The sequence below is a fragment of the Felis catus genome, chromosome C2 (assembly GCF_018350175.1).
Source record: "Felis catus isolate Fca126 chromosome C2, F.catus_Fca126_mat1.0, whole genome shotgun sequence".
Taxonomy (NCBI): Eukaryota; Metazoa; Chordata; class Mammalia; order Carnivora; family Felidae; genus Felis; species Felis catus.
The window spans coordinates 130,400,032-130,413,857 of record NC_058376.1 but is presented as its reverse complement, the minus strand read 5'-3'; the positions used below and the strand labels follow the sequence as shown (position 1 = coordinate 130,413,857).

Here is a 13,826-nt window from a genome sequence, read left to right as displayed (position 1 = left end):
AAGCACACACTGTGCATGGTATCTGTTTCTGCAACAGCAGATAAACCAGACAACTATTCTGTCAGCATATTGCCATGCCATATCTCTCAAGTATTGTCAGAATCACAAATTGGACTTCAGAATGCAATCCAGGGTCAGAAGATGCTGTCTCTGACATTGGGATGACACGAAGGATGTTACAATAGAATATGGACAGGAATACAGGGAGATAGGAGTGGAAGACCCCTCTTCATGTAAAGAGGTTATCAGCCAGGAACTTTTCACCAACACCTGAGTTCTCGATTTCAAAGAGCAGTGAAGGCAAAATAATACAATAAGGAGCAGGTGTCCCACTAATGGTTCTATAGAGGCAATTAGGAAGGTCTTTGAGAGGCAGGGGAAGAAACTTCAGAAAGATGATAATAATAATAATAATAATAATAATAATAATAATAATAATACAATAATAAATTTCTTCCTTCAGCTTGCCTCTCAAGACCTTCTGAACTGGGATAACACTAAACCTTGACCCCAGGATCTTAGGGAGCTTGCCTGTACCCTGAAGCTCCTTTGATTGACTTTGATTTGAAAAACTTGGGTCATGTGGCTACACGTCAGCCCATCGATATGCCCTGGGATATGGGATTGCATTGAAGCACCAGGCCTTCCACAGCATCTGGGAGCATTCAGTGTGCTCTGTAGCACTCCCAGAGCCAGAGCAGAGCACCAACTGATCCCCATCAACTGAGAGTAAAACACTGGGATGGTTCTCCAATGTAGTTTCAGGATCTTCCTACCAGGCATGGAGGGGACGGATGCCTGAAAAATCAGCCTATGTTCGTTAAATGTAAAAATGTTCGTAAATGTAAAAATATTAAGTCAGAAAATATTTCTTTCTTTTTTTAATGTTTATTTTTGAGAGATAGACAATGAGCGGGGGAGGGTCAGAAAGAGAGGGAGACACAGAATCCGAAGCAAGTTCTAGGCTCTGAGCTGTTAGCACAGAAGCAAGTTCCAGGCTCTGAGCTGTTGTTAGCACAGAGCCTGATGTGGAGCTTGAACCCACAAACCCTGAGATCATGACCTGAGCCGAAGTCAGACGCTTAACTGACTGAGCCACCCAGGTGCCCCAGAAAATATTTCTTTCAGGTTTAATTAAGTAGCCTCATGGCACCTGGGTGGCTCAGTTGGTTAAGCTTCTTACTTCAGCTCAGGTCATGATCTCACAGTTCCTGAGTTCGAGCCCCCCATTGGCCTCTCTACTCTCAGTGCAGAGCCTGGTATGGACCCTCTGTCTCCCTCTCTCTCTCTGCCCCTCCCCTGCACTTCCTCTCTCTCTCAAAAATAAATACACATTAAAAGAAAAAAAAAGCCTCAGTTATGAACTCGAAGTTTGAACTGAATTGATCTTGCAAAGGTGAAGGGAAGAAAAAGGAAAGTCCTCATGCATTTCTTTGCATGTTGATTTTGTTCCCTGAAATTTAAGTCCCATGAAGGCAGATGATAGTCTGTTTTGTTGTCTTCTTTGTGATTGTGACCCCGATGCCTGGTTCGATGTCCATCACTTAGCAGGTGGTCAGTACACATTTGTCAAATTAAATTAAAAAAATACTTTAGAGATCATTTAACACAAAACTCTTACAGGTGAGAGAAAAGAAATTAAGATGTACTGAGCATGTACTATTTCCAGACAATCTGTTAGGCACTCTATTGACCATCCCATCGAATTTTCTGAACAACCTGCCAGGTAGGTTTTATGATATCTACAACAAACCTGGCATTTGGATGGTCAGGAAGACCAGACTAGGGAACACAACTAGTTAATGAGAGAACAGGGAATATTAACGGAAGCAGGCTCTGAAGGGACAAGTAAGAATGGCTGAGCACATGAACCATGGAGCAGAATAGAGTCCGAACCCACAGGGAAGAATCCAGTACAATCATCTCTGGCCCCCATGTTAAAAGCAGAGACACACAAACTAAATGCAATGCCACAACTTATGACAAATATGGTTTCCTCTGCCAGCAGGCTGCAGCTCCCTAATTAGAAACAAACAGTCGCCCGCAAACCAGTGTGCAGAACACACGTGCAGCTTTTTTTTCCAGAAACTTGGATATTTTTTTTCTCAAGGCATGACACTGAAGGTAATTTCAAAAAGACTCTTCGCAGGGCACATAAAGCAGAATTTACTCCCACCTCTCATATAAAATCAACAGCTCGTCTCTACAAATGAAGATAGATAACCAGCTAATGAACTATGGTTGCAGTTACTGTCTCCACAGCAAGTTGCTCACCAGCTGGAGTCCCTTCAACAATTGTGACATCAACATCCCCTTATTTGTATCACTCACCTCCTTCCAACTCTCCTTTTCATGGATTCGGAGCTGCTGGGTTCTACAGCCATCGTCAAAATGATCTAAATCCAAGCTACAGAGTCACGGTGCCACTGGTGTTCCCAAGCCGCGAAGGAGGCTCCAGCTCTGAGTGGATTCACTCGCCGGGTCTCTGTTTGATAACATAAGGGGAGACATCCGCTCACTGTCCTATGCCAATATGAAAGGCACTCCACCCATCAGTGTGACAAGGGAAATGCTGGAATGGAGCCAGAGAACAAAAGGGAAGAAATGTGGATTCTTACCAATGCAGTTGATACCATTTTTTAAGGGTAGCAGATGATGAAGGGGAAAAACAGGCAGGGAGTCAATGCCCTGCATTAAAAACCCTGGATCCATCCCTGAGTGAGTCAGGGTGAGCATTTTGTTTTGAAATTGAATTTCTGTTTTCTTTTTTTCTTTCAAGCTGTAGGATGGTAACATACTCAACTAGTCAAAGGGATGGCTGGAAATAACAGGATTTATTTTTGAGGCTTTGGATCAAATAAAAAACCTTGCATTCCCCCCACCCCCACCCCAGAGTTACTTATAGCTCAAAATGTGTTCTTTTTTTCTTTTTCATGTGATTTTGAAAAGTGACTGATAGGTCTTCCTCTGTGTTTCTGTATGTGCCTGAGACAGGTTGTATTACTGGAAAGCAGAAAGGACAGCTCTAAGAAAACCCTTCTAAGATGCTAAGGGTCAAGAAAGAACTGATAACACATGTTCTAAGCTGACCAGGGACCAGATCTTCCACTGTCAGCGCTTCCTCTATATGGGCGGCACTCTGCGTGACCCTGGTGCCTCCAACACCCATCAGTAGGGCACAAGCTAGGCAATGAAGGAGTGCCTTATACTTCTGTCTGCCAATAGGTGGCATCAAAATCCCTCTAGCCTTTCTTCATTGCATTAAAAAAAAAAAAAAAAAAAAAAAAACAGGCAGAGATCATTTTCTGAGATTTCGCATTTTGCCACAAGTGGTGTTTTAAAGGACACTAAATCAGCTATTATTTCAAAGCAGGATATCCCATTTAACTCTTAATTAGACCTCTCAGTCACCTCTGTAAGCCTCAGTTTCCTCATTATGAAAAGTAAGTATTTGAACTGAACTCGAGCTCTGGGATTCTGCTTTTTAGCCACATAATGTCTGCCCAACCATACCACCCATGTTTCTGATAAACCCATTAAGAGGTCATTCCTTTGGGTCTAAGGAATGTTAGTATGTATCTATCACCCTGCTGAAGGGGCTGCTATTTGCCTAGCCTATGATAATTTTTGTTTGTTTGTTTTTCCTTACTAAGAAAAGCACAGTTTCGTGGGAGGTGGCCAATGTGCTCAGCCCCAAACCCACATTACTCAGGCTTTCTTGCAGATAGGATAGTCATGTGACAAAGGTCCAGCCCTGCACTAACAAGGTAGCCACCAGACACATGTAGCTACTTAAATTTAAATTTATTAAAACCCATTTAAATTACAATAAAGTGAAACTAAAAATTCATTTCCCCAGTCATACTAGCCACATTAGAAAATAATTATTTTGGGGGTGCTTGGGTGGCTCAGTTGGTTAAGCATCCGACTCTTGACTTCGGCTCAGGTCATGATCTCACAGTTCATGGGTTCAAGCCCCGCATCAGGCTTCGCACTGTGAGTGAGGAGCCTGCTTGAGATTCTCTCTTCTCTCTCTGCCTCTTTCTCTATCAAAATTTTAAAAAATTATTTTGGGCTTAAAGAACAAGAAATGTATTTTCCTACAGTTCTACAGGATGGTTGTCTCAAATCAAGGTCCAACAGAATTAATCTTTCTTTCTTTCTCTTTCTTTCTTTCTTTCTTTCTTTCTTTCTTTCTTTCTTTCTTTCTTTCTTTCTTTCTGTTTTCATTTGACTATAGTTGACACACAATACTACATAAGTTTCAGGTGTACAACATTGCCATTCAGCATCTTCTCTATACATTATGCTATGCTCACCACATGTGTACCTATCATCTATGATACCATATGCTATTATAATATCACTGACTATATTCCTTTCGCAGTGCCTTTTATTCCCATGACTTATTCATTCAATAATTAGGGGCCTGTATCTCCCTCTCCCTTCACCAATTTTGCCCATCCGCTTATGCCCCTTTCCTCCAGCAACCATTGGTTTATTCTGTGTATTTATAAATCTGATTTGCTTTTTGCTTGTTTTGTTTTTCAGATTCCACAGGAGTGAAATCATATGGTATTAGTTTTTTTCAGACTGACTTATTTCATATAGCATAATACCCTCCAGGTCCATCCATGTTGTCACAAAGTGCAAGATCTTATCCTTTTTTATGTCTGTGTAATATTCATGTGTGTGTGTGACATCTTCTTTATCCATTGTTCTATTGATGGACACTTAGGTTACTTCGATATCTTAGCTACTGTAAATAATGCTGCAATGAACATAGGGGTGCACGTATCTTTTCAAATTAATGTTTTTGTTTTATTTAGGTAAATACCCAGGAAAAATATTAAATCATATAATATGTCTATTTTTTATTTTTTGAGGAAACTTCATATGAAGTTTACATTCCTACAAACAGTGCATGAAGGTGTCTTTTCTCCACATTCTTGCCAATACTTTCTTATCTTTCATTTTAGCCATTCTGGCATATGCAAGGTGATATCTTATTGTGGTTTTGATTTACATTTCCCTAATGATTAGTGATATTGAGCATCTTTCCATGTGTCTGTTGGCCGGCCATTTGTATGTCTTTGCAAAAATGTCTACTCATGTCCTCTGCCCACTTTTTTAAATTTATTTGAGAGACAGAGAGAGAGAGAGAGAATGGGGGAGGTGCAGAGAGAGAGGGAGACACAGAATCTGCGGCAGGCTCCAGGCTCTGACCTGTCAGCACAGAGCCTGACACGGGGCTCAAATTCACAGATTGTGAGATCATGACCTGAGCCAAAGTCAAACGTTTAACCAACTGAGCCACCCAGGCACCCTTTTTTCTCCCCTTTATTAATCAGATTGATTTTTTTGGTGTTGAGTTGCATACATTTTTTATATATTTTGGATATTAACCCCTTATTTGATATATCATTTGCAAATATCGTCTTCCATTCCATAGGTTGCCTTTTTGTTTTGTTGATGGTTTCCTTCCCTGTCACACTAGCCACATTTTAAAAGCTAATTGTCATAAAGGACTAGTCATCTCAGGTCACATACAGAACATTTCCATCATTGCAGAAAGTTTTGCTGTGCAACACTGGTCTACCTGTTGAGATGGCAGTGGAAGTTATAGAACAGTTTCTATGACAGTCTTCCAAGGGAAGAACAGACTGACTCAATAGACATGTACCTTTATTTCCTTACCCACTTGCCCTTCCCTTCCTTTTGCCTGAAGGTGAAGGTAGGTCAGCCATCATGTGACTATGAAGCAGCAGTATTTGCCAATGCAGGCTAAGCAGAAGGAAAAAGGAACTTGGGTCTTTGATAATAACATGAAGGCAACCACCTTATCATCAATTTTATTATGAGAAAAATCAAACTACCAATTGATTCCAGCCATCATTTTCAGCATATTATAACAGCCAAGTTTTGTGTCTAACTGAGGTACCTTCAGAGAGTTAAATGGTTAGTTTTCTATTAATGACTTTGGATAAACAAGTTTCTTCCCAGTTTCCTTTACTTTGGACAGAATAGAGGACAAGATGTTGGCTAAAAGAAACAAAACAATGTATGTACCCACAATAAGATAATTATTAATCATTCATTTCAACATGCCAAATGGAACATAAGGGAGGAAATGGGACATTAATGATACCCAAAAGAATTGTCCTGTATTTTATAGTTTGGCTCAAGAACAGTTATGCATTTTCCTGAAGATGTTGGTAGATGTCTAGAGAAAAAGAAAACAACTGGCTGAATGATTTAAAGAAAATAGAGAAAATAAATTTAAAGAAAATTGGCTGAATAGTTTAACAACATTATCATATTTAAGTCTCATGACAACCTAACAAGGTAAGTATATTTTTTGTTTTGTTTTGTTTGCATTAACAAACTGAGACCTTGTCAAAATCTACATAGTTAGTTTTAGAGAGGAGTTTCAAATCCAAGTCCATTTGGCTCTTGCCACACCTGCATAATGAAATTCTCCTGGTGAAGAGATGTCATCAGATTCTTACTTATTTCAAGGGTCTCATTCCATCCTCAGTATCACTTCCATCATGGTTTTGATTTTTTTTCCACCACAGAAAAGACTAATGATATTTATCTTTATAAGCTATAGAAATTGACCTGACAGGTTAGAGCAAAAGGCTTTCCAAACAAGGAAATTACACAAGGTCTCCACGTCAAGAGCAGGCATGGCCTGATCAAGGAACCTAAAGTAACTGAAAAATCCATTGTATCTGGGGCAAAAAGAGGGAGAAAGGAGCAAAGACTGGAGCAAACAAGTAGGCTGGGCCTGTACAAAGGGTCCTGTAAGACTTACTTAAGAAGATTTAATTTTATTCCATGAGTCACTTATTCCCAAATCTTGAAAGAGATTACAGAATTTTTCTTAACCCATGGTGAAATGAGAAAAACAAGAAGTTTTTTTTAACAGCTATATTTTTAAGATGATCTCTTCATTTTTTTTTTTCATTAAATCTTAGGCACTATATTCTTATCATTGTTTGTGAGGTCTTGTCATTTTTTAAATGTCCTTACTTGGAGCACCTGGGTGGCTCAATCGGTTAAGCCTCCAACTTTGGCTCAGGTCAAGACCTCACTGTTCATGTGTTCGAGCCCCATGTCAGGCTCTGTGCTGACAGCTCAGAGCCTGGAGCCTGCTTCAGGTTCTCTCTCTCTCTCTCTCTCTCTCTCTCTCTCTCTCTCTCTCTCTCTTAAAAATAAATAAACATTAAAAAAATTAATAAAATAAAATGTTCTTACTTGGTAAAATATAAGTACTTATGAGCCAAGGGCAAACCAAGAAATGTGCTTTGGGATCTGTTCTGTGAAAATCTAAACATTTATAAATCAGCAGGAGGTCATGAGAAGACATTGAAGAATGTTGAGGAGGCAGTGGTAATCAAATATTAGTGTTAAATTGAGGCAGGTTAGAGAGGGAAAATGCTAGTGTTGGGGAAACCCCAGAACAAGATGTCTTTTCATTGAATTCATTCACTAGATATGTATTGAACACTATTGTGGGGTTAAGGATACAGGGATAGACTGGACAGGAAAGGTCTCTGCCCTCAAGGAGTTGTCAGTCAAGTTGGGGAGACAGTAAATGAAAAAGATAGAATGATATTGACAGTCGTACTGAGAGGAGAATGAGAGAGAAAGGAAAAGAAGAATTACTACAGATTGTAAAAACAAAGTAAAAGGGTGATGAGACAGGGGTAACTGGGAAATGCTTCTTTAGACAGGATCATAAAATAAAGAAATAAATAAATAAATAAAACACCTCTATCTACAGAGAGAACATTTAAGCTGAACACTAACAAGTAAGAAATGAACATGCAGACCGGGGGAAGAGCATTCCAGAGATGGGGAGGGGGAAGTGGGGGGAAAAGGCTCAGAGGTCAAAAGTCTATTTACATTCTTAATGGTCAGCTTTAAAAGTTTGGACAACAGAGGCAGTTACAGCACATGAAACTTCTTAAAGGGAGAAAGAGAAAGGAGGGATCAAAAGGATGTGAGGAGGCTTCAACAGGATAGAGGACTTATCTTGTTAGTTACACTAATTAAACACCTTCCAAGCATCTAGTCTGTGCCAAACACCTGCCTAGGTCCTGGGATTGACAAAACATTCAGGATGTTCTTCAGGATTGTATCATCCAGGGCAAAGCATAGAACAGAAAGTGAATCCGGCAGGCATAATCCACAGGAGCCCCTGGATGGGAGTTTACTTTCATCCCATAGACTAAAGACAAGATCAACTTCCACTGACATCAATGGAAACCAAGACCTCTGGTCAATGAGCTCAGGCAACCAACATGCAGAGGGTCATTTCTGGAAGAGTGATTCCAAATGTTCACAAAGGAGACTTAAAGGAAGAACAGGATTAGCTTCAGCAGAATCCCTTCCCTCATAAGAACTTCTTTCCCACTGCTTCTGTTTTCTTGATGATTCTTCAGGTTTGGCCACCATGAATAGTTACATTTTGGGCCAAATATTTTCATCTATGCTGTCGGTTGTGTTATCTTGTTTACTCCTTGCAATAATTCTAGGAAACATCACTAGGGCCATTGTGTAGATCACACCTTTGACAAACGTGTACTCCTTCTGATCGAAGATAACTTCTGACGTGTGCAGGTTGCCCCAGGAAGGCCACCTGTTTCCTGAGTCACAGAGTGGACCTCTGTATGGCAGAAGACACTGGCTCCTATGGGAGGAAGGTACATGCCTATAATAGGAGTGGACCAGGCCACAAGGCCCTCAGGGCCAGAATGAAAGTGTCTTCCTCATATGGCTCTTGTGAGGCACTATACAGAGTTTCTAAACCACATACACATAAAGATACTTTTAATTATTAAATTAAATCTTACTATATATTCTGCTTTGCAGCCTACATGTTTTTGTAGGTAATATCTAAAAATATTAACCTATATCATAATTTATAATGGCTATGAACTATCCCCATACGTGAATGTAACAAAACATGCTAAACTAATTCTCTGGGGGCATTTGTTTCCAGTTTCTCAATACTGTATATAATGCTTCCATGAGCATGCTTTTATATCACGTACCCCTGATGTAATGTGACAAGAACACCACGCAGTGTACCTCTGTGGTATTCTTTCCAAAAATCCATAACCCCACTTTAATCATAAGAAAAATATCAAACACAAATTGAGGGACATTCTATAAACGACCTTATCAGTCCTCCTCAAAACTGTCAACATTAAAAAAAGAAAGAGAGAGAGAGAAGACTGAGAAACTATCACAGACAGGAGGATATTGAGACATGACAATAAATGTAATGTGGTGTCCTACATTGGATCTTAGCACAGAAAGAGGACATTAATGGGAAAACTGGTGAAATCCAAATAAAGTCTAGAGTTTACTTAATAGTAACATACCAGTGCTGGTTTCCTAGTTGTGACAAATGTTCCACGGTAATAAAATGTGTTAACACGAGGAGAAAATGGGTGAGAAGTATATGGAAATGCTCTGTACTATCTTTACAACTTTTCTGTAAATCTAAAATTATCCCAAATTAAAGACTTATTTTAAACACACACACACATACACACACACACACACACACACACACACACACACACACAACTTTCTCACTTGTTTCCTTAGGATAAAGTTAGACTAGCTGTGGTGAAAGCTATGTATAATTTTCAGGTTTTTGATATATTTTATGAAGTTACCAGAATGATAATTTAACTTAATCCATCATTTTGGCCTATTCTGTAAGTAAAAACCTTACTTTATCTGATCGTCATCTGTAGGTCAAATGCCTTCTTGGCAAATTCTCCAGGAAGACATTCCCCAGCTAACTCCTGGCAGAACTCAGAATATGGATGAGAAACGCCACAGGATTAGGAGCCAGACCCCCTTTCCCAGCCTGGCTGGTTCTCAACTGCCAAAGGAATGGCGAAGTGACCAAAAAGAATTCTGGGACACAAAGACAGAAAGTCAGAGGATGCCATTTTTACATAGTCATTTTTCTGATTGCAACTCTACTTTCTACGTTTTTCCAGCAGCGCTGCCTTTAAAGTGAATCACCGGTGATCAAAGGCAAACCAAAATAACACATTGTTCCTCTAGAGAAGAGAAGGTGAAGTCCTATCATTCTGAGGGTATTCTTGGGGGAAAAAGAAAGACGAGCAGGAGAGAGACCACATTGCCTGCTTTTTCTAAAAGTAAGGCCTGTAATTTTGCTCTTTTGAAAATCTTTTTTAAAAACACTTGGTGGTTGGGAAAGACACAAGTAAGGCTGAGGCATATATTAAAAAGTTTATCTGTTCTGTTTCTATCACCTCCTCTTATGGCAGCGTGCTGTGGGTGATCTACTTCGTGTCTGATCTTGCTGTTGTAGGAAGGGAGACATTAACAGGTGTTGAGCATATGTGCATCAGACACTGTACTCGCCCCTTCAGTATGTTCTCATTGACTTCTCCCACCTATGCAGGGTAACAGTCTGGGAGATTCCAAAAATGGTCACTATTCTTCCCCTCCTTATATCCACAGCCCTGGCAATGTGCCTCTTCAGCTCTTCCCATCAAGTAGGGGAGTCTGTTTCTCCACCCTCTTGAATCACAAGGCTGGCCTTGTAATTTGCTTTGGCCAAGAGAAGCAGCAGAAGTGATACTGAGCCAGATCTGAGCCTAGACTTTTAAGAGGTCTGGCGCATTCCACTCAGCCACCATGAGCACAAGCACAGGCTATCTTGTTGGAGGATGAGTGAGAGATGGCCCAGTGATGAGACACTGCAGCTAAAGCCCAGACAGGTGAGACAGCCCAGGCAAGATCAGCAAAGCAGCTCCCAGCCAACCCTCAATTGGCCATAAAGGCATGAATGAACCATGCCCAAAACAGCTGAGCCTGGGGAGAAGCGGGAGCTAATAAATGCTTGTTATTTTAAGCCACTGAGTTTTGGAGGTGGTTTATGATACATCAATAGCAAACTGATACAAGAATAGTCATTTGTTTTTATGATATAAGAAAACTGAGGCATAGAGAGATTAAGTAATTTCCCCAACACTACACCACCAGTGAGTGGGGATAGTCAGAATTCAATCCAAGGACTAAATAAATCTAAGATCTCCGCTCCTTTTACTATGACCTCTGCCCATAGAATGAAAACAAGAAGAAAAACTAACACAACCAAATGCCACAGCTACTTAAATGTGATAAAATTAGAGTCGTTTTCTCAACTGCCTTCTAGATAGTGTGCAACACGTGTGTGCACATGTATACATTTGTAAAGAATTATCTATTCAGGGGCGCCTGGGTGGCCCAATCAGCCAGTTGGTTACGCGTCCGACTTTGGCTTACATCATGATCTCACAGTTCATGTGTTTGAGCCCTGCATGGGGCTCTGTGCTGACAACTCAGAGCCTGGAGCTTGCTTTAGACTCTCTCTCCCTCTCTCTCTGCCCCTCACCCACTCATGCTGTGTCTCTGTCTCTCTCTCTCAAAAATAAATATTAAAAAAAAGAATTTCTGTTCACTGGAGAGAACGAGCTAGGTAAGGAAAGCTATATTTTAATTTAGCAACAGTCTTGGTGTAAATCTGTAATTGCATCATAATGACAACTCACTTGCATTTGACTAACTTGTTTCTCTCCTAAAAGCAAGGTCTCTTCAGGGACAACCTCTCAGCACTCAGTTCCTCCCTCCCTGCGTGGCTCTGACCTGCTCTCCCATTCCTCCTTTGTTCATCTCTTCCCAAACCTTTTCCCTTTACTCCTGTGCTCACTCTCCAGCTTTCTCTATCAAACCTGTACAATGGTACTTTAATTAATCCTAATAGCCCCATTTTCCTAACTCCTGCATTTTTGATAACTTCCTCCAATGGTGTTGAATTTGTCACTCCACTAGTTCATCTAATGGTGAATTAGATCACATGTCCTTCTTCTGCTTAATACCCTTCAATACCTTCTTATTGCTCCCAGGATAGTCTGAACTCCCTAACAAGGCCTGTAGGTCTTCTGCATGATCCAGTCCTTTTTCCTTTTCTTGCTTGGTCTCACACTATGACCCTCTCCAGCTCTCCATATCTGTGTTTTAGCAAGATTAAATTTCTTTCAGGTCCTTCAGCTCCTGTTTCTGAGCCTTCCTCCATGATGTTTGTTTCCTGTACTAGGAATTCCCTCCATGTGCATGTGCATGCATGCACACATACATGCACATGCTAATTTTTAAAGTCTTTTTTTATTTTAATTTTTTTATGTTTATTTATTTCTGAGACAGAGAGAGACAGAGCATGAGTGGGAGAGGGGCATAGAGAGAGGGAGACACAGAATCCGAAGCAGGCTCCAGGCTCAGAGCTGTCAGCACACAGTCTGACGCGGGGCTCGAACCCACGAACCATGAGATCATGACCTGAGCTGAAATCAGTCGCTCAACCGACTGAGCCACCCGGGCGCCCCTAATTTTTAAAGTCTTAAAAGTAATTTTCCTCCTGCTGAGAATCCTGTCCTGAATCTCCTAAACAAGATAATATGGTCTTATTATGTGTCCACAACTAGCCTGTGCTTACCCTACTATAGCCGTTACCACTCTGGTTTAATTATCCTTGTCCTCATCTATTTCATTTCACATTGTATACCAGAGGCTAGAATGGAGCTTTATACATAATAGACTCTCAATAAATACTTACTGAATGAATGAACCATATTTTTGTTTTCTTCCTTATGTATGCTTTACTCTCAAAAGAATTTTCATAATTTTTAATACTCACTGTACAAGAGAGCCAAGTTGGAATATTTTTGGTAGTAAGCAAATGAAATATGGACATAAACTAGTTTAATCAATCAGAAATTGATTGGCTTGTGTATTTGGAAGACTCAAGAGGCAGTACAATAATCAGGTGGTTTTATCCCGTAACTCTGACTCTTACTCCTCTCAATCTGAGATCATGAGATAGTTACAGCTTCTCATATCACACATTCACAGGTCCAGAGGATGAGAGAAAACGCTTTTGTCCAGAATTCCCATGCAAAAGTCAGAAGGTTTGCTCTGTTTTGATCACTTAGGCCACATGGCCAGCAAAGAGCCAATGTTGGGATCAGGATAATTTAATATGCTGATGGCTTAAGCTTCCCACTCCCCAAATAAGTGCGTTGTGTGGGGAAGCAGTGGCCAATTAAATGAAAATTGGGGTACCATTAAGAAGAGAGTCATGGTGCTGGCTGTAGCTAATAATGACCCTGCATTTGTCACTACACAGTTTTCCACGGATGAATTCATAATAATTTATAGGATATATGCTCAGTGTGTGATCTGCTCTGGATATGCAATCTTCACAGATTACACGGGTTCTGATGAGCCTCTTCTCCACATCATTCTGTGATGAACCAGTCCTCATAGCAGGGCTGCTTTATCATGACTGGTAGAAACTTTCCAGCCTCTTGATGAATAATCACTCAAAGTTATAATTTTAAATACAGAGACTTCATCAACTATTTCTAAGAGCAGTTCGAACTCAGCTGCTGGTTGTTCCTTGTCTTGGGAATGGCTTCTCTCTCTTTGGTCTTATTTTCCGTTTTTGTATTTGTCTCACTGGAAGCCTCTGTATTTCACCTATTCTGTGTCAGTGGAAAAACATCTGACATTCTGCTCTTCGGGGACAGAAACATCAGCTTTAAGATCAGGCCTAAACTAAAAATATGTCCCTGCCTTGATCAAAAACAGGATCCTTTCTATACAGATCACAAAACATTCTTTCTGGCTTTAGCATGTCAGAGATTTTACAACTCAACCCCTTGCCTTCCAATATTAACCAGTTTTACAAGTGAAAAGCAGCACAAGTAGGATAAAGAAAGATGTCAGGT

The 13,826-nt window shown here is 40.3% G+C and overlaps 1 protein-coding gene across 2 annotated transcripts in view; it reads right to left on the bottom strand.

The window, feature by feature from the left end:
• Window positions 1–13,826, bottom strand: part of CPNE4 (copine 4) — a 603,237-nt gene that overhangs the window by 493,906 nt on the left and 95,505 nt on the right. The window contains exons 1-2 of one of the 2 annotated variants that reach the window (XM_019810707.2): window positions 2,619–2,719; window positions 2,332–2,485 (exon numbers count right to left, since the gene is read on the bottom strand). In XM_019810707.2, coding sequence (XP_019666266.1) covers window positions 2,332–2,384 — 53 coding nt within the window. In that variant the 5' untranslated portion in view covers window positions 2,385–2,485; window positions 2,619–2,719. Of the gene's footprint in view, window positions 1–2,331; window positions 2,486–2,618; window positions 2,720–13,826 lie in introns of those variants that run through there. The other variant, XM_045037596.1, reaches the window with a different exon arrangement.